General features: G+C 40.6%; 1 protein-coding gene across 1 annotated transcript in view; it reads right to left on the bottom strand.

The window, feature by feature from the left end:
• Nucleotides 1-23762, bottom strand: part of BPTF (bromodomain PHD finger transcription factor) — a 923754-nt gene that overhangs the window by 648506 nt on the left and 251486 nt on the right. The window contains exons 6-8 of the mRNA XM_053721515.1: nt 17082-17258; nt 16805-16992; nt 9613-9968 (exon numbers count right to left, since the gene is read on the bottom strand). Coding sequence (XP_053577490.1) covers nt 9613-9968; nt 16805-16992; nt 17082-17258 — 721 coding nt within the window. The remainder of the gene's footprint in view (nt 1-9612; nt 9969-16804; nt 16993-17081; nt 17259-23762) is intronic.

The following is a 23762-nucleotide window of genomic DNA, read 5'->3' as shown; positions in this document are numbered from 1 at the left end:
CATCTGCTGCCTGAGGGTAAATAGCTTGAAAAGGGGCTAATTGTTGGCCTGAAATGTTGCTTTTTTGTGTCCCACATTGCACAATAAAAGGTTTTGGATTTTGCACCAGCTGGAGTATTTTTGCTTTTTATGAGAGTAAATTGTACACACCGGTACCATTTAAAACAAAAAACTCTTGCTTGAAGAAATAAAAAACTAATATTTTATCACCTCTTTCACTTTACCCTTCCTAGTAATTAGAGTAGGCAAAGAGAATGACTGGGGGGTGGAGTTATATAGAGAGCTCTGCTGTGGTGCTCTTTGCCACTTCCTGTTAGCAGGAGGATAATATCCCCCACAAGTAAAGGATGAATCCGTGGACTCGTCGTATCTTATAGAAGAAAGTGGAATTTTCTAGGGAATTTCTTCTATCCCATATTACGGTCATCCCCAAACCAAACAAATTGACGTTAACTAATAACTATAGACCCATTTCCTTACTTAATTCAGACTTAAAGATTTACTCCAAAATATTGTCCTCTCGAATAAACAAGGTTCTTCCTGAGATAATACATGTAGATCAAGCGGGATTTGTCCCTAATAGAGAGGCCAGGGATAACACTATCAGGGTTCTTCAACTAATAGATTATGCATCAATTTTAATTTCTACTGATGCTGATAAAGTATTTGATTGGCTGAATTGGAATTTTTTAATAAAAGTAATGCAGAATATGGGATTCGGAGAAAAAATGCTTAAAAGAATTCTTAGTTTATATGCAGACCCCTCGGGCAAAGTTAAAGTTAATGGGATTTTATCCTCTTCCTTATCCATTCGCAACGACACGCGTCGGGGATGCCCCTTATCTCCCACCTTATTTATCATTACTATGGAAGTTTTAGCAGCACATATAAGAAAGAACAATCAAATCAAAGGTATCCAAGTAGAGCAGAACGAATATAAATTGAATATGTACGCTGATGATGTGTTGATATCCCTGGCCTCTCCTTCAACATCCCTACCTTATCTTTTGGAGGAATTTGAGAAATTTGGTAATTACTCAAATTTTTTAATAAATACCCAAAAATCAGAAATCAATGTCAATTTATCTCCACAAGACTTTACCGACCAAAGGAAACATGATTCGATTAAGTACCTGGGAATTGAAATTTCTGCACAAAACTCAAAATTATTTGATCTAAATTATTTAAAACTGTTGAAAAATATTGAATCTGACTTACACAAATGGTCCAATAATAAAACTTTGTGGTGGGGAAGAATACAGACAATTAAAATGAATATACTTCCCAGAGTTCTTTATATACTTCAAGCCGCCCCAATCTACTTATCTTCCACATTCCTTAAGAAATTGCAAGCCAGTATAAATTCTTTTATATGGGGCCCACACAAACCTAGGATAGCAAAAACAACTATTTATCGTTCTTTGGATGAAGGGGGACTCGGTGTACCTAACATGACACTATATTATCAAGCAATAACTCTGCAGAGAATCCTAGAGTGGCATACGGGGTTAATTCCAAAGCGTGGGTTTCATTTGACTCACAGCTTTTAAAGGTGCCACAGGTGGGCGCACTATGCTGGATTGCTAAGAAACATAGACCACCAATCATACAAAAAATAACTATTGAGGCAGGTATTTCAAAATTGGGATAAGATGTTAAAGAGCTACACGGGACTATCATCTATAAAATACCCACTGTCCCCTGTTTTTGCAAATGCTGAATTTAAAAAAGTATTAGAAATAGGAGATAGTGGAGGTGGTGAGATTGGTTATTCAATACCATTTTGCGTATTGGTCCACAATAACAAACTGAAACCAAGGGCTGAGTTGCAAGACATAGCAGGACGAATCTTTACAAATTGGTTAAAATATGCCCAATTAACACACTTAGTACACACCTCTCCATATAAGGACGACCTCATACGACGACTCAATGATTTTGAAAAATTATGTTTAAACACCACACCATTTAGAGGTACATTGTCTACAGCAAGTTAAATATTAAGTAAACTAAAGAATACATCACTGCCCATACACTTGGAACCCAAACACTGGAAGCAAATGTTCTACCGTACTCATAAAGCTTCAGGGTCAAGTAGTATTTTAGAACTTAATTTTAAGATTCTGACAAGATGGTATCAGACTCCACACAGATTGAAAACCATCTACCCAAATTCCCATGGTTTATGTTGGCGTGGATGTGGGGAAATAGGCACTATGACACATACCTGGTGGGCTTGTAGAGAATTAAACACAATATGGAGAGAAATAGAAAAACTGTCAGAATTTCTGTTTGGTACAGATTACACATTGCAGGCTCCTCATGCATTATTTAATCAGAAACCTGGAAAATTCTGTATCTTTCAGATAGCTCTCAATAGCGCCAAATCTATTATAGCGAGAATGTGGAAATTAAATACACAACCCACAAGACAGATGTGGATCAATAGAACAGATGAGTTATTCTTTTTAGAAAAGTATGGCTTCTATAAAAAACAGAAACTGGAATTTTTCCATAATATGCAATTCTATTGGGATCAATATAAAGCCTCTACTGTACCCCCTTGACAAAAGCAAACAAACTTAGGAGCCCTGCATCCACCCCTGTCCCCTTGCTCATCAGAATATAGGAAGAGATTAAAACATGCTATAATCAAAATAGAGGATTTTAGGTCTTATTAGAGGTTGGAAGCATTGACCGAAAAGTTTATTATGTTATTTTATTATTGTTTTGATGTTGTGTAAGGATGGATAATATTACAAACAATATGTTTCCATTGATTGTATCCTTGAAATTGTGAAAAATTGAATAAAAATCAATAAATATAAAAAAAAACAAAAAAAAAAAACATAATTTATGCTTACCTGATAAATTTATTTCTCTTGTAGTGTATCCAGTCCACGGATCATCCATTACTTATGGGATATTCTCCTTCCCAACAGGAAGTTGCAAGAGGATCACCCACAGCAGAGCTGCTATATAGCTCCTCCCCTAACTGCCATATCCAGTCATTCGACCGAAACAAACAGAGAAAGGAGAAACCATAGGGTGCAGTGGTGACTGTAGTTTAATTAAATTTTAGACCTGCCTTAAAATGTCAGGGCGGGCCATGGACTGGATACACTACAAGAGAAATAAATTTATCAGGTAAGCATAAATTATGTTTTCTCTTGTTAAGTGTATCCAGTCCACGGATCATCCATTACTTATGGGATACCAATACCAAAGCTAAAGTACACGGATGATGGGAGGGACAAGGCAGGGATTAAGCGGAAGGAACCACTGCCTGAAGAACCTTTCTCCCAAAAACAGCCTCCGAAGAAGCAAAATTATCAAATTTGTAAAATTTTGAAAAAGTGTGAAGCGAAGACCAAGTCGCGGCCGTGCAAATCTGTTCAACAGAGGCCTCATTTTTAAAGGCCCAGGTGGAAGCCACAGCTCTAGTAAAATGAGCTGTAATTCTTTCAGGGGGCTGCTGTCCAGCAGTCTCATAGGCTAGGCGTATAATACTCCGAAGCCAAAAGGAAAGAGAGGTTGCCAAAGCTTTTTGACCTCTCCTCTGTCCAGAATAAACGTCAAACAGGGAAGATGTTTGACGAAAATCTTTAGTAGCTTGTAAGTAAAACTTCAAGGCACGGACTACGTCAAGATTATGTAAAAGACGTTCCTTCTTTGAAGAAGGATTAGGACACAATGATGGAACAACAATCTCTTGATTGATATTCTTGTTAGAAACCACCTTAGGTAAAAACCCAGGTTTGGTACGCAGAACTACCTTATCTGCATGAAAAATCAGATAAGGAGAATCACATTGTAAGGCAGATAGCTCAGAAACTCTCCGAGCCGAGGAAATAGCCATCAAAAACAGAACTTTCCAAGATAAAAGCTTAATATCAATGGAATAAAGGGGTTCAAATGGAACTCCTTGAAGAACTTTAAGAACCAAGTTTAAGCTCCATGGGGGAGCAACAGGTTTAAACACAAGCTTAATTCTAACCAAAGCCTGACAAAATGCCTGGACGTCTGGAACTTCTGCCAGACGCTTGTGCAAAAGAATAGACAAAGCAGAAATCTGTCCCTTTAAGGAACTAGCTGATAATCCTTTGTCCAAACCCTCTTGGAGAAAGGACAATATCCTAGGAATCCTAACCTTACTCCATGAGTAATTCTTGGATTCACACCAGTAAAGATATGTACGCCATATCTTGTGATAGATTTTCCTGGTAACAGGCTTTCGTGCCTGTATTAAGGTATCAATGACTGACTCGGAGAAGCCACGCTTTGATAGAATCAATCGTTCAATCTCCATGCAGTCAGTCTCAGAGAAATTAGATTTGGATGATTGAAAGGACCTTGTATTAGAAGGTCCTGTCTTAGAGGCAGAGTCCATGGTGGAAAGGATGACATGTCCACTAGGTCTGCATACCAGGTCCTGCGTGGCCACGCAGGCGCTATCAGAATCACTGATGCTCTCTCCTGTTTGATTTTGGCAATCAGTCGAGGGAGCAGAGGACACGGTGGAAACACATAAGCCAGGTTGAAGAACCAATGCGCTGCTAGAGCATCTATCAGCGTCACTTCTTGGTCCCTGGACCTGGATCCGGAACAAGGAAGCTTGGCGTTCTAGCGAGACGCCATGAGATCCAACTCTGGTTTGCCCCAACGATGAATCAATTGAGCAAACACCTCCGGATGGAGTTCCCACTCCCCCGGGTGAAAAGTCTGACTTAGAAAATCCGCCTCCCAGTTCTCCACGCCTGGGATATGGATTGCTGACAGGTGGCAAGAGTGAGTCTCTGCCCAGCGAATAATTTTTGAGACTTCTAACATCGCTAGGGAACTCCTGGTTCCCCCTTGATGGTTGATGTAAGCCACAGTCGTGATATTGTCCGACTGAAATCTGATGAACCTCAGTGTTGCTAACTGAGGCCAAGCCAGAAGAGCATTGAATATTGCTCTTAACTCCAGAATATTTATCGGAAGGAGTTTCTCCTCCTGAGTCCACGATCCCTGTGCCTTCAGGGAGTTCCAGACTGCACCCCAACCTAGAAGGTTGGCATCTGTTGTTACAATTGTCCAATCTGGCCTGCGAAAGGTCATACCCTCGGACAGGTGGACCCGAGACAACCACCAGAGAAGAGAATCTCTGGTCTCTTGATCCAGATTTAGCAGAGGGGACAAATCTGTGTAATCCCCATTCCACTGACTTAGCATGCATAATTGCAGCGGTCTGAGATGTAGGCGCGCAAATGGCACTATGTCCATTGCCGCTACCATTAAGCCAATCACCTCCATACACTGAGCCACCGAAGGGCGCGGAATGGAATCAAGAATACGGCAAGCATTTAGAAGCTTTGATAACCTGGACTCCGTCAGGTAAATTTTCATCTCTACAGAATCTATAACAGTCCCTAAGAAGGAGACTCTTGAGAGTGGGGATAGAGAACTCTTTTCCTCGTTCACTTTCCACCCGTGCAATCTCAGAAATGCCAGAACTATCTCTGTATGAGACTTGGCAATTTGAAAGCTTGACGCCTGTATCAGGATGTCGTCTAGATACGGAGCCACCGCTATGCCTCGCGGTCTTAGAACCGCCAGAAGTGAGCCCAGAACCTTCGTAAAGATTCTCGGGGCTGTAGCCAACCCGAAGGGAAGAGCTACAAATTGGTAATGCCTGTCTAGAAAGGCAAACCTTAGGAACCGATGATGATCTTTGTGAATCGGTATGTGAAGGTAGGCATCCTTTAAGTCCACTGTGGTCATGTACTGACCCTCTTAGATCATGGGTAGGATGGTCTGAATAGTTTCCATTTTGAAAGATGGAACTCTGAGGAATTTGTTTAAGATCTTTAGATCCAAAATTGGTCTGAAGGTTCCCTCTTTTTTGGGAACCACAAACAGATTTGAATAAAAACCCTGTCCTTGTTCCGTCCGCGGAACTGGATGGATCACTCCCATTACTAGGAGGTCTTGCACACAGCGTAGGAATGCCTCTTTCTTTATCTGATTTGCAGATAACCTTGAAAGATGAAATCTCCCTTGTGAAGGGGAAGCTTTGAAGTCCAGAAGATATCCCTGAGATATGATCTCCAACGCCCAGGGATCCTGAACATCTCTTGCCCACGCCTGGGCGAAGAGAAAAAGTCTGCCCCCTACTAGATCCGTCGCCGGATAGGGGGGCGTTCCTTCATGCTGTCTTAGAGGCAGCAGCAGGCTTTCTGGCCTGCTTGCCTTTGTTCCAGGACTGGTTAGGTTTCCAGGCCTGCTTAGATTGAGCAAAAGTTCCCTCTTGTCTTGAAGCGGAGGAAGTTGATGCTGCACCTGCCTTGGAATTTCGAAAGGCACGAAAATTAGACTGTTTGGCCTTTGATTTGGCCCTGTCCTGAGGAAGGGTATGACCCTTACCTCCAGTAATGTCAGCAATAATTTCTTTCAAACCAGGCTGAAGAAGGTCTGCCCCTTGAAAGGAATCTTGAGTAATTTAGACTTTGAAGTGACATCAGCTGACCAGGATTTGAGCCATAGCGCCCTACGCGCCTGGATGGCGAATCCGGAATTCTTAGCCGTTTAGTTTAGTTTAGTTAAATGAACAATGGCATCAGAAACAAATGAGTTAGCTATCTTAAGAGTTCTAAGCTTGTCAACAATTTCAGTCAATGGAGCTGTATGGATGGCCTCTTCCAGGGCCTCAAACCAGAATGCCGCCGCACCAGTGACAGGCGCAATGCATGCAAGGGGCTGTAAAATAAACCCTTGTTGAATAAACATTTTCTTAGGTAACCCTCTAATTTTTTATCCATTGGATCTGAAAAAGCACAACTGTCCTCAACCGGGATAGTGGTACGCTTTGCTAAAGTAGAAACTGCTCCCTCCACCTTAGGGACACAGTCTGCCATAAGTCCCGTGTAGTGGCATCTATTGGAAACATTTTTCTAAATATAGGAGGTGGGGAAAAGGGCACACCGGGCCTATCCCACTCCTTACTAATAATTTCTGTAAGCCTTTTAGGTATTGGAAAAACATCAGTACTCACCGGCACTGCATAGTATTTATCCAGCCTACACAATTTCTCTGGCACTGCAATTGTGTCACAGTCATTCAGAGCTAATACCTCCCCAAACAATACACGGAGGTTCTCAAGCTTAAATTTAAAATTAGAAATCTCTGAATCAGGTCTCCCCGAATCAGAGAGACGTCACCCACAGACTGAAGCTCTCCGTACTAAGGTTCTGCATATTGTGACGCAGTATCAGACATGGCTCTTACAGCATCTACGCGCTCTGTATCTCGTCTAACCCCAGAGCTATCGCGCTTGCCTCTCAATTCAGGCAATCTGGATAATACCTCTGACAGGGTATTATTCATGATTGCAGCCATGTCCTGCAAAGTAATCGCTATGGGCGTCCCTGATGTACTTGGCGCCATATTAGCGTGCGTCCCTTGAGCGGGAGGCGAAGGGTCCGACACGTGGGGAGAGTTAGTCGGCATAACTTCCCCCTCGACAGACCCCTCTGGTGACAATTCTTTTATAGATAAAGACTGATCTTTACTGATTAAGGTGAAATCAATACATTTAGTACACATTCTCCTATGGGGCTCCACCATGGCTTTTAAACATAATGAACAAGTATCCTCTGTTTCAGACATGTTTGTACAGACTAGCAATGAGACTAGCAAGCGTGGAAAACACTTTAAAGCAAGTTAACAAGCAATATAAAAAATGTTACTGTGCCTTTAAGAGAAACAAATTTTGACAAAATTTGAAATAACAGTGAAAAAAGGCAGTTACACTAACAAAATTTTTACAGTGTATGTAACAAGTCAGCAGAGCATTGCACCCACTTGCAAATGGATGATTAACCCCTTAATAACAAAAACAGAATAATAAATGACAAAAACGTTTTTTAAACTCAGTCACAACAACTGCCACAGTCTACTGTAATTGTTACCCTCCTCAAACACGACTTTGAAGCCTTTTGAGCCCTTCAGAGATGTCCTGTATCATGCAGAGGGAAGCTGAATGTCTCTGTCAGTATTTTTAGCTGCACAGAAAAGCACTAAAATAGGCCCTTCCCACTCATATTGCAACAGTGGAAAGCTTCAGGAAACTGTCTCTAGGCAGAAATCAAACCAGCCATGTGGAAAAAAAACTAAGCCCCAATAAGTTTTGTCACCAAACATATATAAAAACGATTAACATGCCAGCAAACGTTTTATATTACATTTTTATAATGTAATATATAATAGAGTATGCATCTCTATTAATAAGCCTGATACCAGTAGCTATCACTGCATTTAAGGCTTTACTTACATTAATCCGGTATAAGCAGCATTTTCTAGCAAATTCCATCCCTAGAAAAATATTAACTGCACATACCTTATTGCAGGAAAACCTGCACGCCATTCCCTCTCTGAAGTTACCTCACTCCTCAGAATATGTGAGAACAACCATGGATCTTAGTTACTTCTGCTAAGATCATAGAAAATGCAGGCAGATTCTTCTTCTAAATACTGCCTGAGATAAACAGCACACTCCGGTACCATTTAAAAATAACAAACTTTTGATTGAAGAAATAAACTAAGTATAAAACACCACTCTCCTCTTACAACCTCCATCTTTGTTGAGGGTTGCAAGAGAATGACTGGATATGGCAGTTAGGGATGGAGCTATATAGCAGCTCTGCTGTGGGTGATCCTCTTGCAACTTCCTGTTGGGAAGGAGAATATCCCATAAGTAATGGATGATCCGTGGACTGGATACACTTAACAAGAGAAATCAAGCACAAACTAACTTTACCACCTCCATAGGAGACAAAGTTTGTAAAACTGAATTGTGGGTGTGGTGAGGGAGTATTTATAGGCATTTTGAGGTTTGTGAAACTTTGCCCCTCCTGGTAGGATTGTATATCCCATACGTCACTAGCTCATGGACTCTTCCCAATTACATGAAAGAAATCTATCTAAAGATTGATTCTATTTATGATACATTGCATTTAAAGGTTATTAATCCTGAAATATAGATTTGGTTTTAATTATATAGCAAGATGCTGTATATTCATGACTGTAATGTTTATTTATTTTTTGCTACATTAATTCCATTAATCCATTCACAATGTAATGCTTTCCCAGAGGTTTCTGAAAGATTATTTTGTGCTATTTGTCTATCTTGAAGACATATTATTGGTTTTGTAGTTCTCAAAACTGTGAATTTGTGTCTGCAGAAATAACATGATCCTTATTCACAGGAAAATATTATAATAAACAGAGTTTAGAAATTAGACCTTAAAAGGACATAATCATAAAAGAAAACTTGTGTTCCAGATAGAGCACACTATTTTCAAATTTATTTCATTATCAAATTTGCTTCATTCTCTTGGTATCTTTTGTTGGAGAGTAATGATCTAATGGGACCTTACTGGTCCTTTAAATAATGATTTAAATAAAATCCACCCTGTCTACTACGCAACTATAAACCTCTACAGCCAAAACCTTTTTGGTTAGACTGCAGGCAGTGACCATAGTAAATGCAATTCTAAAAACTAACACAAGCAAATTAATATTCTGCAGTACAATAATATGATGTTTTATTTATCAAAACAACAATAAAATTACCTGTGTGAACACCAGTTGGGATGAAGAAATGATGAAAGGATATTGTTCTCTAGCTGTATGATGGTGAGTCTTAGGGTGGATACAGTCAATACTTTTGAGCCATGAACAGATCCATTCCATTTAAACTCTGCAGTAGGAGACAAGCAAAACTTATGGGAAAGGTGTCTCCTTTTATCGTGGTCCTCTCTGTGCTGGTGCTTGTTAAGTGCAAATGAGTTGGTTGAGTATTGATTGTGGTAAACACGATACTTTCCCTCTTGTCCCAGCTTAAAAAAATTCTTTAAACTGCCCTTCATAACCACTTCCTTTCTAGTACTTTGCCGGGATATCTCCCCTTGAGAGTTAACCACTAAAACCTGTAAGTACATAAAAAACTAAATTAATAAAAGCACAAAACTGATTTTTTTTTAAACATTAATACGGCTGCAGAACCAATTTTTCTAAGTTTATCAAGACTTAGAAACAAACTATAAATAAATATTTTTTTTTTAAAATGGTGTGATCAGAGGTAGGGTATGCTATTTCCTACTGCTATTTCCTACTGCTGCCACACTGGTTGATTTTATGAGCTCCAATAAATAAACAAAACTTCTCAAAACCACTGGGGTGTGTTATTTGGAAATTTGATGATTTAAAGTATCTGATGAGTTTTGCCAATTACTTACAAATATTAACAAAGAAAAACACATAAAACACATTGTAAACAACAATTGAAATAAAAACAGAATTTATGTTTACCTGATAAATTACTTTCTCCAACGGTGTGTCCGGTCCACGGCGTCATCCTTACTTGTGGGATATTCTCCTCCCCAACAGGAAATGGCAAAGAGCCCAGCAAAGCTGGTCACATGATCCCTCCTAGGCTCCGCCTTCCCCAGTCATTCGACCGACGTAAAGGAGGAATATTTGCATAGGAGAAATCATATGATACCGTGGTGACTGTAGTTAAAGAAAATAAATTATCAGACCTGATTAAAAAACCAGGGCGGGCCGTGGACCGGACACACCGTTGGAGAAAGTAATTTATCAGGTAAACATAAATTCTGTTTTCTCCAACATAGGTGTGTCCGGTCCACGGCGTCATCCTTACTTGTGGGAACCAATACCAAAGCTTTAGGACACGGATGAAGGGAGGGAGCAAATCAGGTCACCTAGATGGAAGGCACCACGGCTTGCAAAACCTTTCTCCCAAAAATAGCCTCAGAAGAAGCAAAAGTATCAAATTTGTAAAATTTAGTAAAAGTGTGCAGTGAAGACCAAGTCGCTGCCTTACATATCTGATCAACAGAAGCCTCGTTCTTGAAGGCCCATGTGGAAGCCACAGCCCTAGTGGAATGAGCTGTGATTCTTTCAGGAGGCTGCCGTCCGGCAGTCTCGTAAGCCAATCTGATGATGCTTTTAAGCCAAAAAGAGAGAGAGGTAGAAGTTGCTTTTTGACCTCTCCTTTTACCAGAATAAACAACAAACAAGGAAGATGTTTGTCTAAAATCCTTTGTAGCATCTAAATAGAATTTTAGAGCACGAACTACATCCAAATTGTGCAACAAACGTTCCTTCTTTGAAACTGGATTCGGACACAAAGAAGGCACGACTATCTCCTGGTTAATGTTTTTGTTAGAAACAACTTTCGGAAGAAAACCAGGTTTAGTACGCAAAACCACCTTATCTGCATGGAACACCAGATAAGGAGGAGAACACTGCAGAGCAGATAATTCTGAAACTCTTCTAGCAGAAGAAATTGCAACCAAAAACAAAACTTTCCAAGATAATAACTTAATATCAACGGAATGTAAGGGTTCAAGCGGAACCCCCTGAAGAACTGAAAGAACTAAATTGAGACTCCAAGGAGGAGTCAAAGGTTTGTAAACAGGCTTGATTCTAACCAGAGCCTGAACAAAGGCTTGAACATCTGGCACAGCTGCCAGCTTTTTGTGAAGTAACACAGACAAGGCAGAAATCTGTCCCTTCAAAGAACTTGCAGATAATCCTTTCTCCAAACCTTCTTGAAGAAAGGATAGAATCTTAGGAATTTTTATCTTGTCCCAAGGGAATCCTTTAGATTCACACCAACAGATATATTTTTTCCATATTTTGTGCTGGATTTTTCTAGTTACAGGCTTTCTGGCCTGAACAAGAGTATCAATGACAGAATCTGAGAACCCTCGCTTTGATAAGATCAAGCGTTCAATCTCCAAGCAGTCAGTTGGAGTGAGACCAGATTCGGATGTTCGAACGGACCTTGAACAAGAAGGTCTCGTCTCAAAGGTAGCTTCCATGGTGGAGCCGATGACATATTCACCAGGTCTGCATACCAAGTCCTGCGTGGCCACGCAGGAGCTATCAAGATCACCGATGCCCTCTCCTGATTGATCCTGGCTACCAGCCTGGGGATGAGAGGAAACGGCGGGAATACATAAGCTAGTTTGAAGGTCCAAGGTGCTACTAGTGCATCTACTAGAGTCGCCTTGGGATCCCTGGATCTGGACCCGTAGCAAGGAACCTTGATGTTCTGACGAGAGGCCATCAGATCCATGTCTGGAATGCTCCAAAATTGAGTAATTTGGGCAAAGATTTCCGGATGGAGTTCCCACTCCCCCGGATGAAATGTCTGACGACTCAGAAAATCCGCTTCCCAATTTTCCACTCCTGGGATGTGGATTGCAGACAAGTGGCAGGAGTGAGTCTCCGCCCATTGAATGATTTTGGTCACTTCTTCCATCGCCAGGGAACTCCTTGTTCCCCCCTGATGGTTGATGTACGCAACAGTCGTCATGTTGTCTGATTGAAACCGTATGAATTTGGCCTTTGCTAGCTTAGGCCAAGCCTTGAGAGCATTGAATATCGCTCTCAGTTCCAGAATATTTATCGGGAGAAGAGATTCTTCCCGAGACCAAAGACCCTGAGCTTTCAGGGGTCCCCAGACCGCGCCCCAGCCCACCAGACTGGCGTCGGTCGTGACAATGACCCACTCTGGTCTGCGGAAGCTCATCCCCTGTGACAGGTTGTCCAGGGACAGCCACCAACGGAGTGAATCTCTGGTCCTCTGATCTACTTGTATCGTCGGAGACAAGTCTGTATAGTCCCCATTCCACTGACTGAGCATGCACAGTTGTAATGGTCTTAGATGAATTCGTGCAAAAGGAACTATGTCCATTGCCGCTACCATCAAACCTATTACTTCCATGCACTGCGCTATGGAAGGAAGAGGAACAGAATGAAGTATTTGACAAGAGTTCAGAAGTTTTGATTTTCTGGCCTCTGTCAGAAAAATCCTCATTTCTAAGGAGTCTATTATTGTTCCCAAGAAGGGAACCCTTGTTGACGGAGATAGAGAACTTTTTTCTACGTTCACTTTCCACCCGTGAGATCTGAGAAAGGCCAGGACAATGTCCGTGTGAGCCTTTGCTTGTGGAAGGGACGACGCTTGAATCAGTATGTCGTCCAAGTAAGGTACTACTGCAATGCCCCTTGGTCTTAGCACCGCTAGAAGGGACCCTAGTACCTTTGTGAAAATTCTTGGAGCAGTGGCTAATCCGAACGGAAGTGCCACAAACTGGTAATGCTTGTCCAGAAATGCGAACCTTAGGAACCGATGATGTTCCTTGTGGATAGGAATATGTAGATACGCATCCTTTAAATCCACCGTGGTCATGAATTGACCTTCCTGGATGGAAGGAAGAATTGTTCGAATGGTTTCCATTTTGAACGATGGAACCTTGAGAAACTTGTTTAGGATCTTGAGATCTAAGATTGGTCTGAATGTTCCCTCTTTTTTGGGAACTACGAACAGATTGGAGTAGAACCCCATCCCTTGTTCTCCTAATGGAACAGGATGAATCACTCCCATTTTTAACAGGTCTTCTACACAATGTAAGAATGCCTGTTTTTTTATGTGGTCTGAAGACAATTGAGACCTGTGGAACCTCCCCCTTGGGGGAAGCCCCTTGAATTCCAGAAGATAACCTTGGGAGACTATTTCTAGCGCCCAAGGATCCAGAACATCTCTTGCCCAAGCCTGGGCGAAGAGAGAGAGTCTGCCCCCCACCAGATTCGGTCCCGGATCGGGGGCCAACATCTCATGCTGTCTTGGTAGCAGTGGCAGGTTTCTTGGCCTGCTTACCTTTGTTCCAGCCTTGCAATGGCCTCCAGGCTGGCTTGGCTTGAGAAGTATTACCCTCTTGCTTAGAGGACGTAGCACTTGGGGCTGGTCCGTTTCTGCGAAAGGGACGAAAATTAGGTTTATTTTTGGCCTTGAAAGACCTATCCTGAGGAAGGGCGTGGCCCTTGCCCCCAGTGATATCAGAAATAATCTCTTTCAAGTCAGGGCCAAACAGCGTTTTCCCCTTGAAAGGAATGTTAAGCAATTTGTTCTTGGAAGACGCATCCGCTGACCAAGATTTTAGCCAAAGCGCTCTGCGCGCCACAATAGCAAACCCAGAATTTTTCGCCGCTAATCTAGCCAATTGCAAAGTGGCGTCTAGGGTGAAAGAGTTAGCCAATTTGAGAGCATGAATTCTGTCCAAAATCTCCTCATAAGAAGAATCTTTATTGAGCGCCTTTTCTAGTTCATCGAACCAGAAACACGCTGCTGTAGTGACAGGAACAATGCATGAAATTGGTTGTAGAAGGTAACCTTGCTGAACAAACATCTTTTTAAGCAAACCCTCTAATTTTTTATCCATAGGATCTTTGAAAGCACAACTATCTTCTATGGGTATAGTGGTGCGTTTGTTTAGAGTAGAAACCGCCCCCTCGACCTTGGGGACTGTCTGCCATAAGTCCTTTCTGGGGTCGACCATAGGAAACAATTTCTTAAATATAGGGGGAGGGACGAAAGGTATGTCGGGCCTTTCCCATTCTTTATTTACAATGTCCGCCACCCGCTTGGGTATAGGAAAAGCTTCGGGGGGCCCCGGGACCTCTAGGAACTTGTCCATTTTACATAATTTCTCTGGAATGACCAAATTCTCACAATCATCCAGAGTAGATAACACCTCCTTCAGCAGGGCGCGGAGATGTTCCAATTTAAATTTAAATGTAATCACATCAGGTTCAGCTTGTTGAGAAATTTTCCCTGAATCTGAAATTTCTCCCTCAGACAAAACCTCCCTGGCCCCCTCAGACTGGTGTAGGGGCACTTCAGAACCAATATCATCAGCGTCCTCATGCTCTTCAGTATTTTCTAAAACAGAGCAGTCGCGCTTTCGCTGATAAGTGGGCATTTTGGCTAAAATGTTTTTGATAGAATTATCCATTACAGCCGTTAATTGTTGCATAGTAAGGAGTATTGGCGCACTAGATGTACTAGGGGCCTCCTGTGTGGGCAAGACTGGTGTAGACGAAGGAGGGGATGATGCAGTACCATGCTTACTCCCCTCACTTGAGGAATCATCTTGGGCATCATTTTCTCTAAATTTTGTGTCACATAAATCACATCTATTTAAATGAGAAGGAACCTTGGCTTCCCCACATACAGAACACAGTCTATCTGGTAGTTCAGACATGTTAAACAGGCATAAACTTGATAACAAAGTACAAAAAACGTTTTAAAATAAAACCGTTACTGTCACTTTAAATTTTAAGCTGAACACACTTTATTACTGCAAATGTGAAAAAGTATGAAGGAATTGTTCAAAATTCACCAAAATTTCACCACAGTGTCTTAAAGCCTTAAAAGTATTGCACACCAAATTTGAAAGCTTTAACCCTTAAAATAACGGAACCGGAGCCGTTTTTATATTTAACCCCTTTACAGTCCCTGGTATCTGCTTTGCTGAGACCCAACCAAGCCCAAAGGGGAATACGATACCAAATGACGCCTTCAGAAAGTCTTTTCTATGTATCAGAGCTCCTCACACATGCATCTGCATGTCATGCTTCCCAAAAACAAGTGCGCAATAGAGGCGCGAAAATGAGGCTCTGCCTATGATTAGGGAAAGCCCCTAGAGAATAAGGTGTCCAATACAGTGCCTGCCGGTTATTTTACATAATTCCCAAGAATAAAATAATTCCTCAAAGCTATGAAGTAAAAAATATGCTTATATATCAATCGTTTTAGCCCAGAAAATGTCTATAGTCTTAAAAGCCCATGTGAAGCCCTTTTTTTTCTTATGTAATAAAAATGGCTTACCGGATCCCATAGGGAAAATGACAGCTTCCAGCATTACATCGTCTTGTTAGAAATGTGTCATACCTCAAGCAGCAAAAGTCTGCTCACTGTTTCCCCCAACTGAAGTTAATTCCTCTCAACAGTCCTGTGTGGAAACAGCCATCGATTTTAGTAACGGTTGCTAAAATCATTTTCCTCTTACAAACAGAAATCTTCATCTCTTTTCTGTTTCAGAGTAAATAGTACATACCAGCACTATTTTAAAATAACAAACTCTTGATTGAATAATAAAAACTACAGTTAAACACCAAAAAACTCTAAGCCATCTCCGTGGAGATGTTGCCTGTACAACGGCAAAGAGAATGACTGGGGAAGGCGGAGCCTAGGAGGGATCATGTGACCAGCTTTGCTGGGCTCTTTGCCATTTCCTGTTGGGGAGGAGAATATCCCACAAGTAAGGATGACGCCGTGGACCGGACACACCTATGTTGGAGAAATAATTTATTTTCTAATATCCCAAATTTATGTTTGAGTAATTTTTTAAGTTAGTCTTTTTTATGAACATTTTTTGTTTATTTTTTAATCATAAAGTATAATATTAAATAGCCTGATATTTAGAAAGTTTAATGAGATAGCAGTACACTAGGTGGGTGAATGGAATTTTAAATGACCAAAAAAAAATATTGTAAAAGAATTGATAATAAAAAAAACCAGCAAGAAAAAAATTAAATTTTCCATAATTATTCAGTAAAGGAATGTGGACAGGAAAATACAACTGGAAATCCAAGTTCCAGGGAAAAAAACATGCAGATATTAAAATACAATAACCAAATATGATTTATAGATTCTTAAGTCAAACCTCAATTTTGACTGAATCCTTCATCAGAAACAGCTTCTTAGCTTCTTGGAAAATTTTGTAATTGTCTAAATGCCCCAGAAACCAATATGAATTATCAAAGATAAGCGGCAGAGATCGAGTTAACCCAATAAATACTGAGCTGCAACTAAAAGAAACCAAAATGATATGTTAGTATTTTCATTGAGCTCAGATGGTTCCCTGGGCAGCCAAAGTAAAACACAAACCTCTCTGCCTTCCTTAAAAATCTTATTTGCTTCATGGATTGCAGCAGAAACCTGAAGATTCTTCAGCAGACTTAACTTGCTGTCTGGGTTTCGTAATCTTGTCACAATCCGCTTGGATCCTGGTGTGCTTTTCCCAGCAGCTGACGTGTCAACAGAGTCCCCATCTTTCTTCTCCAATTTTTCATCTACTGATGGTATAAAACATAGACAAAGATATATTGAACAAAAGTCAAAGCTATCAAACACCTCGTTTTATTCCTATTAACATGATAGTTACCAGTCTCTTCTGGATTAGAAGCAACTGGTTGGGAACCCTTATCAGAATTTTCCATGCTTTCCCCTTGCTTGGTTGATTCATTCGCAATACAATACTTCTCAGTCGAAGATCTGTTGTTGTTTTCTTCTTCCTTGCAGGTAGAAGACCCGGAATGAACTAGGGATCCATGATCCACATCTATTATTGTTTAAAAAGTAAAATATTTTAATTAAATTTATTTATTAAGCTATTACTTTTCTAAATACACAACAATCTGAAAAAGGCTGATCCTTACTCTCAAACATTAGGTATTTTTTTGGCTTCAGCATAATACTATGTAGCTATGAATATAAACTGTATTGCTTGATGTGTGTGGCACCCAACTTTATTAACTTAAATAGGACAGTGCAACATCTTGGTGCGCCTAATGACAAATGTGAAAAACATACATTTATACAGAATGTCACAGCAATAGGTAATATGTTGGTAACATAGTAACATGGTGCTTTATTAAAGTATAATAATGCTAGAATACCTAAAAATTAAAAGCATATCAGTCTGGACATCCGCTCCAAACTGGAAAAGTTAGAAACACTGGATGTCCTCATCCCAAACCCAATTGGGAAAGTGCATACGCTATTTATCCATCTCAGAGACTCTAAACTTCCCAAACCATAAGCTCTTATGTGAAGGAATTGTCAGCCCGAGGCATCCTAAGAGAGACTTTTGAATGTACAGCTAAGAGATTTGTTGTGTGCAATTGCTAATTCCAAAGCCTTTCGATTACTTATGTATTCTTGCTATTGTAATATTATAAAACTGAATAAAAATAATATTGAAAGAAAAATTAAAAGCATATCAATTATTAAAAGGACATTAAACACATGAAACAACGTGTAGTAAAAACATTTGTGATAAACTTTAGGTAGAAAACCCTTTATCCAAACTGCTTTGGATCGGAAAAGCTTTGGATTTCGGGATAGTTTAGATTTTTGAATATTTGCACCTGTAAAATGGAACAATCTGGAGAGGGGATGAAACCAAATGTAAACAATAATATCTGTCAACAATATCTGTGTGTCCCTTTTAACCTTCTGGCAGCTCTTTTGGGATAAAAATTTAAATTTGGCATCTGGCCCTTTAAGAAAACATCTGACTGCTCACAGCAGTCAGCGGTTGTCTCCGGCAACATGAGGTTGGCCTCAGCTAGAGACTAGGACTCATTTGGTGGTATGTTAAATTATTTTGATTGCATTATGGAAACTTTCACTATTTTTGTCCTCTGAGGCACCGGGAGTGCTGCAGGTGGTAGCCCCTTCCCCTCAGTTTGGCGCTCTTTGCTTGGGTCTCTATGCTGCCGTCTCCAAAGCTAAAAATAAGATTTTAATCTCTACTCGTTTTTTCTACTGTTTTGGGGGGCTGTTGTGTACTCCGGTCACTGGAGGGGGTGAGAAACCACACTGATGCTGCTGGGGGAGGGTGATTTTAAGATCATTGGGGGTCTGAGTCTGTGACTTCCCTCAGTCTGCTTTTCTGTTTTAGAGTCAGAGGTGTTTATTTGGTTAGTGTAGAGGGCTCTCTACCACATTGCTTTTAACATTGTGCGTGATGTATACTATTGTTATATTTATAGAGTTTTGTTTTCATGGACATTATCATGCATGTCCCCCCTGTAACTATGTCCGGCTCATTGGAAGATAGATCTACTAAATCATACCTCATTGTAATATCTTGTGCAGACCTGGGCATTGAGTGACCCATGGGCCACATCCGGCCCTTTGGCTGCCCTTATTTTGAAAGTGATTGCTATTTTTTTTTTCAATTTACATGTGTCTACAAGAGATTCTGAGTTAGCGGTTAGCCCTCAAAAATGTCAACTCACATTAAAAAAAAGAAAGATTTGATACAGAAAGACATGGACTTAAGTATTTTTTTTACTGAAGTCAAAGTTAAAGCTGTGTGTTTAGTTTTTGGAGTACAGATCGCGGTGTTTAAGGAATGCAATTTGAGTCGCCACTACGTGACTAAACTCGCAGAGAAATACAAGAATGGGACTGATGCTGAGAGGGCACGGGCATCTAATGCTTTGCTAACAAAGCAGCAAAACCAACAAGGATTTTTTTTACCAAGCTTCACACATGCAGGAATGGAGCAGCCATTTTCTGATGGGCAGTTTATCAAAGAGTGTTTTGGTGGACTCTGCAGCATTAATATGCCCAGAGTAAAAAAAAAAAAAAGGAGGTATTTGAGAAAGTGCCCCTATCCAGACGAACTGTAATAAGAAGGATCGAGGACATTGCAGGAAATCTTGAGCATCAGCTGTAAAACAAAGTAGATCATTTTGGTTTCATTTCCTTGGCTTTGGATGAGAGCTGCGATGTCTGCGACACAGTCCAATTACTCATCTTTGTATGTGGGATAACGAAGGACTTTAAGATTAAGGAACAGCTGGCAGCAATGTAGTCAATGAAAGGGATGACAACAGGGAGTGATTTGTTCACGGAGGTTGAACAAATCTGACAGGGAAAAATGGCGGACTTTTAAAGCGGATGCAGCATAAAGTGACTGAAATTAACCATGAACAGAAATTGGTATTTTTACATTGTATTATACATCAGGGGGTGGTGTTTAAGTCAATGCTAAAAATTAACCATGTTATTGATATTGTAACTAAAATAGTTAACTTCATCAGAGCAAGAGCATTGAATCACAGACAGTTTGTTGCACTTTTGGAGGAGCATGAGTCTGAACATTGTGACATAGGCTACCACACCGCTGTCAGATGGCTCAGCCTGGGCAAAGTGCTTAAAAGGAGAATGGGAACGGAGAGCAGAGATTCAAGAGTTCTGTGAGAAGAGAGAGAATGTCACCCCAGAGCTCTCAGATGCAGACTGTATGGCAGATTTTGGATTTGCTGTTGATGTGACTGCACTAATGAATGAACTAAATACCAAACTGCAATGCAAGGGGGGCCTTTTTGTACATGAAATGTACAGCTTGGGGAAGGCTTTCATGAGAAAGTTGCAGTTTCTTTCAAGCCAAATGGAGGACAACATTCTCACCCACTTGCCAAAACTAAAGGAATCTAGAACATCAGCTGATCACCTCCGCAGGTACTCATCCATGTTAGGAGCACTGCTTGGTGAGTTTTCAAGGTGATTTCAAGACTTCAAAACAGCTGATGCACATGATTTCTTCTCCCTTTACCCGCAGTGTGGATAATACACCTAGCGATGTTCAGCTCAAACTCATTGACCTGCAGTCTGATACACTACTGGCAGAGCACTTTAAGTCAGTATGACTGCTGGATTTGTACTCTTCTCTAAAAAGAGGAGAACTTTCAACACATAAGGAGACGTGCTTAGAAGATGTTTGTTCTCTTTGGATCTACCTACATATGTGAACAAAATATATCAGTGATGAAGTTCAACAAATCCAGATACAGATCCTCTCTCACTGATGATCACCTGTCAGTTGTCCTTCACATATTCACCTCAGATATTCAACCAGACTTCAGTGTACTTGTTCAAGCCCAAGACAGACTAGATTTTTCTCACTGAACAAGAAAAATGCTCTGAAAACATCAAAAGCACTTTTTTTTGTATAAAGTTACTTAATTGCTGGTATTTACCATACTACAAAAACATTTTCATGTTTTTGTGAAGGTTAAAAGTATGTTATGTTAAAAATAAAATGAAATAGTGACAGTGATAATCATTGGTGTTTCTACTATTTTGCTACTGCTATATTTGACCTATTCCCCATTTTCATAACCCTATAGTTATAGTAACATGTATTTAGCTAATCAAAATCATATAATTTACTGCTTTTTAAAAAGCGATAAAATATTGAATAGACTTAAGTTCAGCCTATTGGTTCGGCCCTCCACTACCGTCCAAGTTTCTCATGTGGCCCCTTGGAAAAATGAATTGTCCACCCCTGACTTTGTGTATTCTTTGCAAAACTGTTTCATTGTTTAAGGTTAATTAGTTGTGTTATAATTGTGTACCTCACCTTATGTATGCAAATCAGCCGCAACCTATTATTGCCTTCAAAGGCCCTGTGTCCTGCTCCAGTATAGGTTACTCAGGAAGAAACTACTGATTTTACTCCCTGAATTTAAAAGTACCCTACATAAAGCAATGGCAGAGTATTTGGCGGCTTTCCCCAAGCCAAGTAAGTGTAAGCGCAAATCTGGGGATTTATCTACATTTATGGATGTGAAAATGCAAGTGTCTTCCCCTCAATCTCAAATTCCTGACCTGCTTCAGAGTTCTGATTCTTCTCTCTGAGTGATATCCTTGTATAATCACTGCACCATTGATTCAGCATACAAAGCTGAAGAGGTCTCATATGAAAACGAGCAAAGGGGATCGCGTCCGATGCTGCATTTATGAGACCTAAAACTTCCATGCACATAGCCACTGAAGGGAATGATTGAGACTGAAGGTTTCGACAAGCTGAAACCAATTTTATTCGTCTATTGTCTGTTAAGAGTGTCATGGACACTGAATCCATCTGGAAACCTAAAAAGGTGACCCTTGTATGAGGAATCAAGGAACTTTTTAGTAAAAATTGATCCTCCAAACATGTCTGAAGAAACAACACTAGTTGATTCATGTGAGATTTGGCAGAATGTAAAGACTGAGCTAGTACCAAGATATCGTCTAAATAAGGAAACACCGCAATACCCTGTTCTCTGATTACAGAAAGTAGGGCACCAAGAACCTTTAAACAAATTCTTGGAGCGGTCGCTAGGCCAAATGGAAAAGCGAAAAATTGGTAATGCTTGTCTAGAAAAGAGAGTCTCAGAAACCGATAGTGGTCTGGATGAATCGGAATATGAAGATATGCATCCTGTAAGTCTATTGTGGACATATAATGCCCTTGCTGAACAAAAGGCAGAATAGTCCTTATAGTCACCATTTTGAAAGTTGGCACTCTTACAAAACAATTAAAAATTTTCAGATCCAGAACTGGCCTGAATGAATTTTCTTTTTTTGGGACTATAAATAGATTTGAATAAAACCCCAGACCCTTTTCCTGAAACGGAACAGGTATGATTACCCCTGAAAGCTCTAGATCTGAAACACACTTCAGAAAAGCCTGATCCTATACTGGATGTGCTGGAACGTGTGAGAGAAAAAAATCTTCTCACAGGAGGTCTAACGCTGAAACCTATTCGATACCCTTTGAGAGACAATACTCTGAATCCATTGATTTTGGACAGAATCTGCCCAAATGTATGGGAAAAATGTTAATCTGCCCCCCACCAGCTGAGCTGGAATGAGGGCCGCACCTTCATGCTTACTTGGGGGCTGGCTTTTGTTTCTTAAAAGGATTGGATTTATTCCAACTTGAAGGTTTCCAACTGGGATCAGATTCTATGGGGGAAGGATTGGCTTTCTGTTCCTTATTCTGTCAAAAAGAACGAAAACCATTAGAAGCTTTAGATTTACCCTTAGATCTTTTATCCTGAGGTAAAAAAACACAATTTACGCTTACCTGATAAATTTATTTCTCTTGTGGTGTATCCAGTCCACGGATCATCCATTACTTGTGGGATATTCTCATTCCCAACAGGAAGTTGCAAGAGGAAACCCACAGCAGAGCTGCAATATAGCTCCTCCCCTAACTGTCATAGCCAGTCATTCGACCGAAAACAAGCAGAGAAAGGAGGAACCATAGGGTGCAGTGGTTACTGTAGTTTAAATTTAAAAATTACCTGCCTTAAAATGACAGGGCGGGCAGTGGACTGGATACACCACAAGAGAAAACAGAATTTATGTTTACCTGATAAATTACTTTCTCCAACGGTGTGTCCGGTCCACGGCGTCATCCTTACTTGTGGGATATTCTCTTCCCCAACAGGAAATGGCAAAGAGCCCAGCAAAGCTGGTCACATGATCCCTCCTAGGCTCCGCCTACCCCAGTCATTCGACCGACGTTAAGGAGGAATATTTGCATAGGAGAAACCATATGGTACCGTGGTGACTGTAGTTAAGAAAATAAATTATCAGACCTGATTAAAAAAACCAGGGCGGGCCGTGGACCGGACACACCGTTGGAGAAAGTAATTTATCAGGTAAACATAAATTCTGTTTTCTCCAACATAGGCGTGTCCGGTCCACGGCGTCATCCTTACTTGTGGGAACCAATACCAAAGCTTTAGGACACGGATGAAGGGAGGGAGCAAATCAGGTCACCTAAATGGAAGGCACCACGGCTTGCAAAACCTTTCTCCCAAAAATAGCCTCAGAAGAAGCAAAAGTATCAAACTTGTAAAATTTGGTAAAAGTGTGCAGTGAAGACCAAGTCGCTGCCCTACATATCTGATCAACAGAAGCCTCGTTCTTGAAGGCCCATGTGGAAGCCACAGCCCTAGTGGAATGAGCTGTGATTCTTTCGGGAGGCTGCCGTCCGGCAGTCTCGTAAGCCAATCTGATGATGCTTTTAATCCAAAAAGAAAGAGAGGTAGAAGTTGCTTTTTGACCTCTCCTTTTACCGGAATAAACAACAAACAAGGAAGATGTTTGTCTAAAATCCTTTGTAGCATCTAAATAGAATTTTAGAGCGCGAACAACATCCAAATTGTGCAACAATCGTTCCTTCTTTGAAACTGGCTTCGGACACAGAGAAGGTACGATAATCTCCTGGTTAATGTTTTTGTTAGAAACAACTTTTGGAAGAAAACCAGGTTTA

The sequence above is a fragment of the Bombina bombina genome, chromosome 1, assembly GCF_027579735.1.
Source record: "Bombina bombina isolate aBomBom1 chromosome 1, aBomBom1.pri, whole genome shotgun sequence".
In the NCBI taxonomy this organism is placed as follows: domain Eukaryota; kingdom Metazoa; phylum Chordata; class Amphibia; order Anura; family Bombinatoridae; genus Bombina; species Bombina bombina.
The sequence above is the reverse complement of the archived record's forward strand: the minus strand, read 5'-3'. Positions and strand labels throughout refer to the sequence as shown.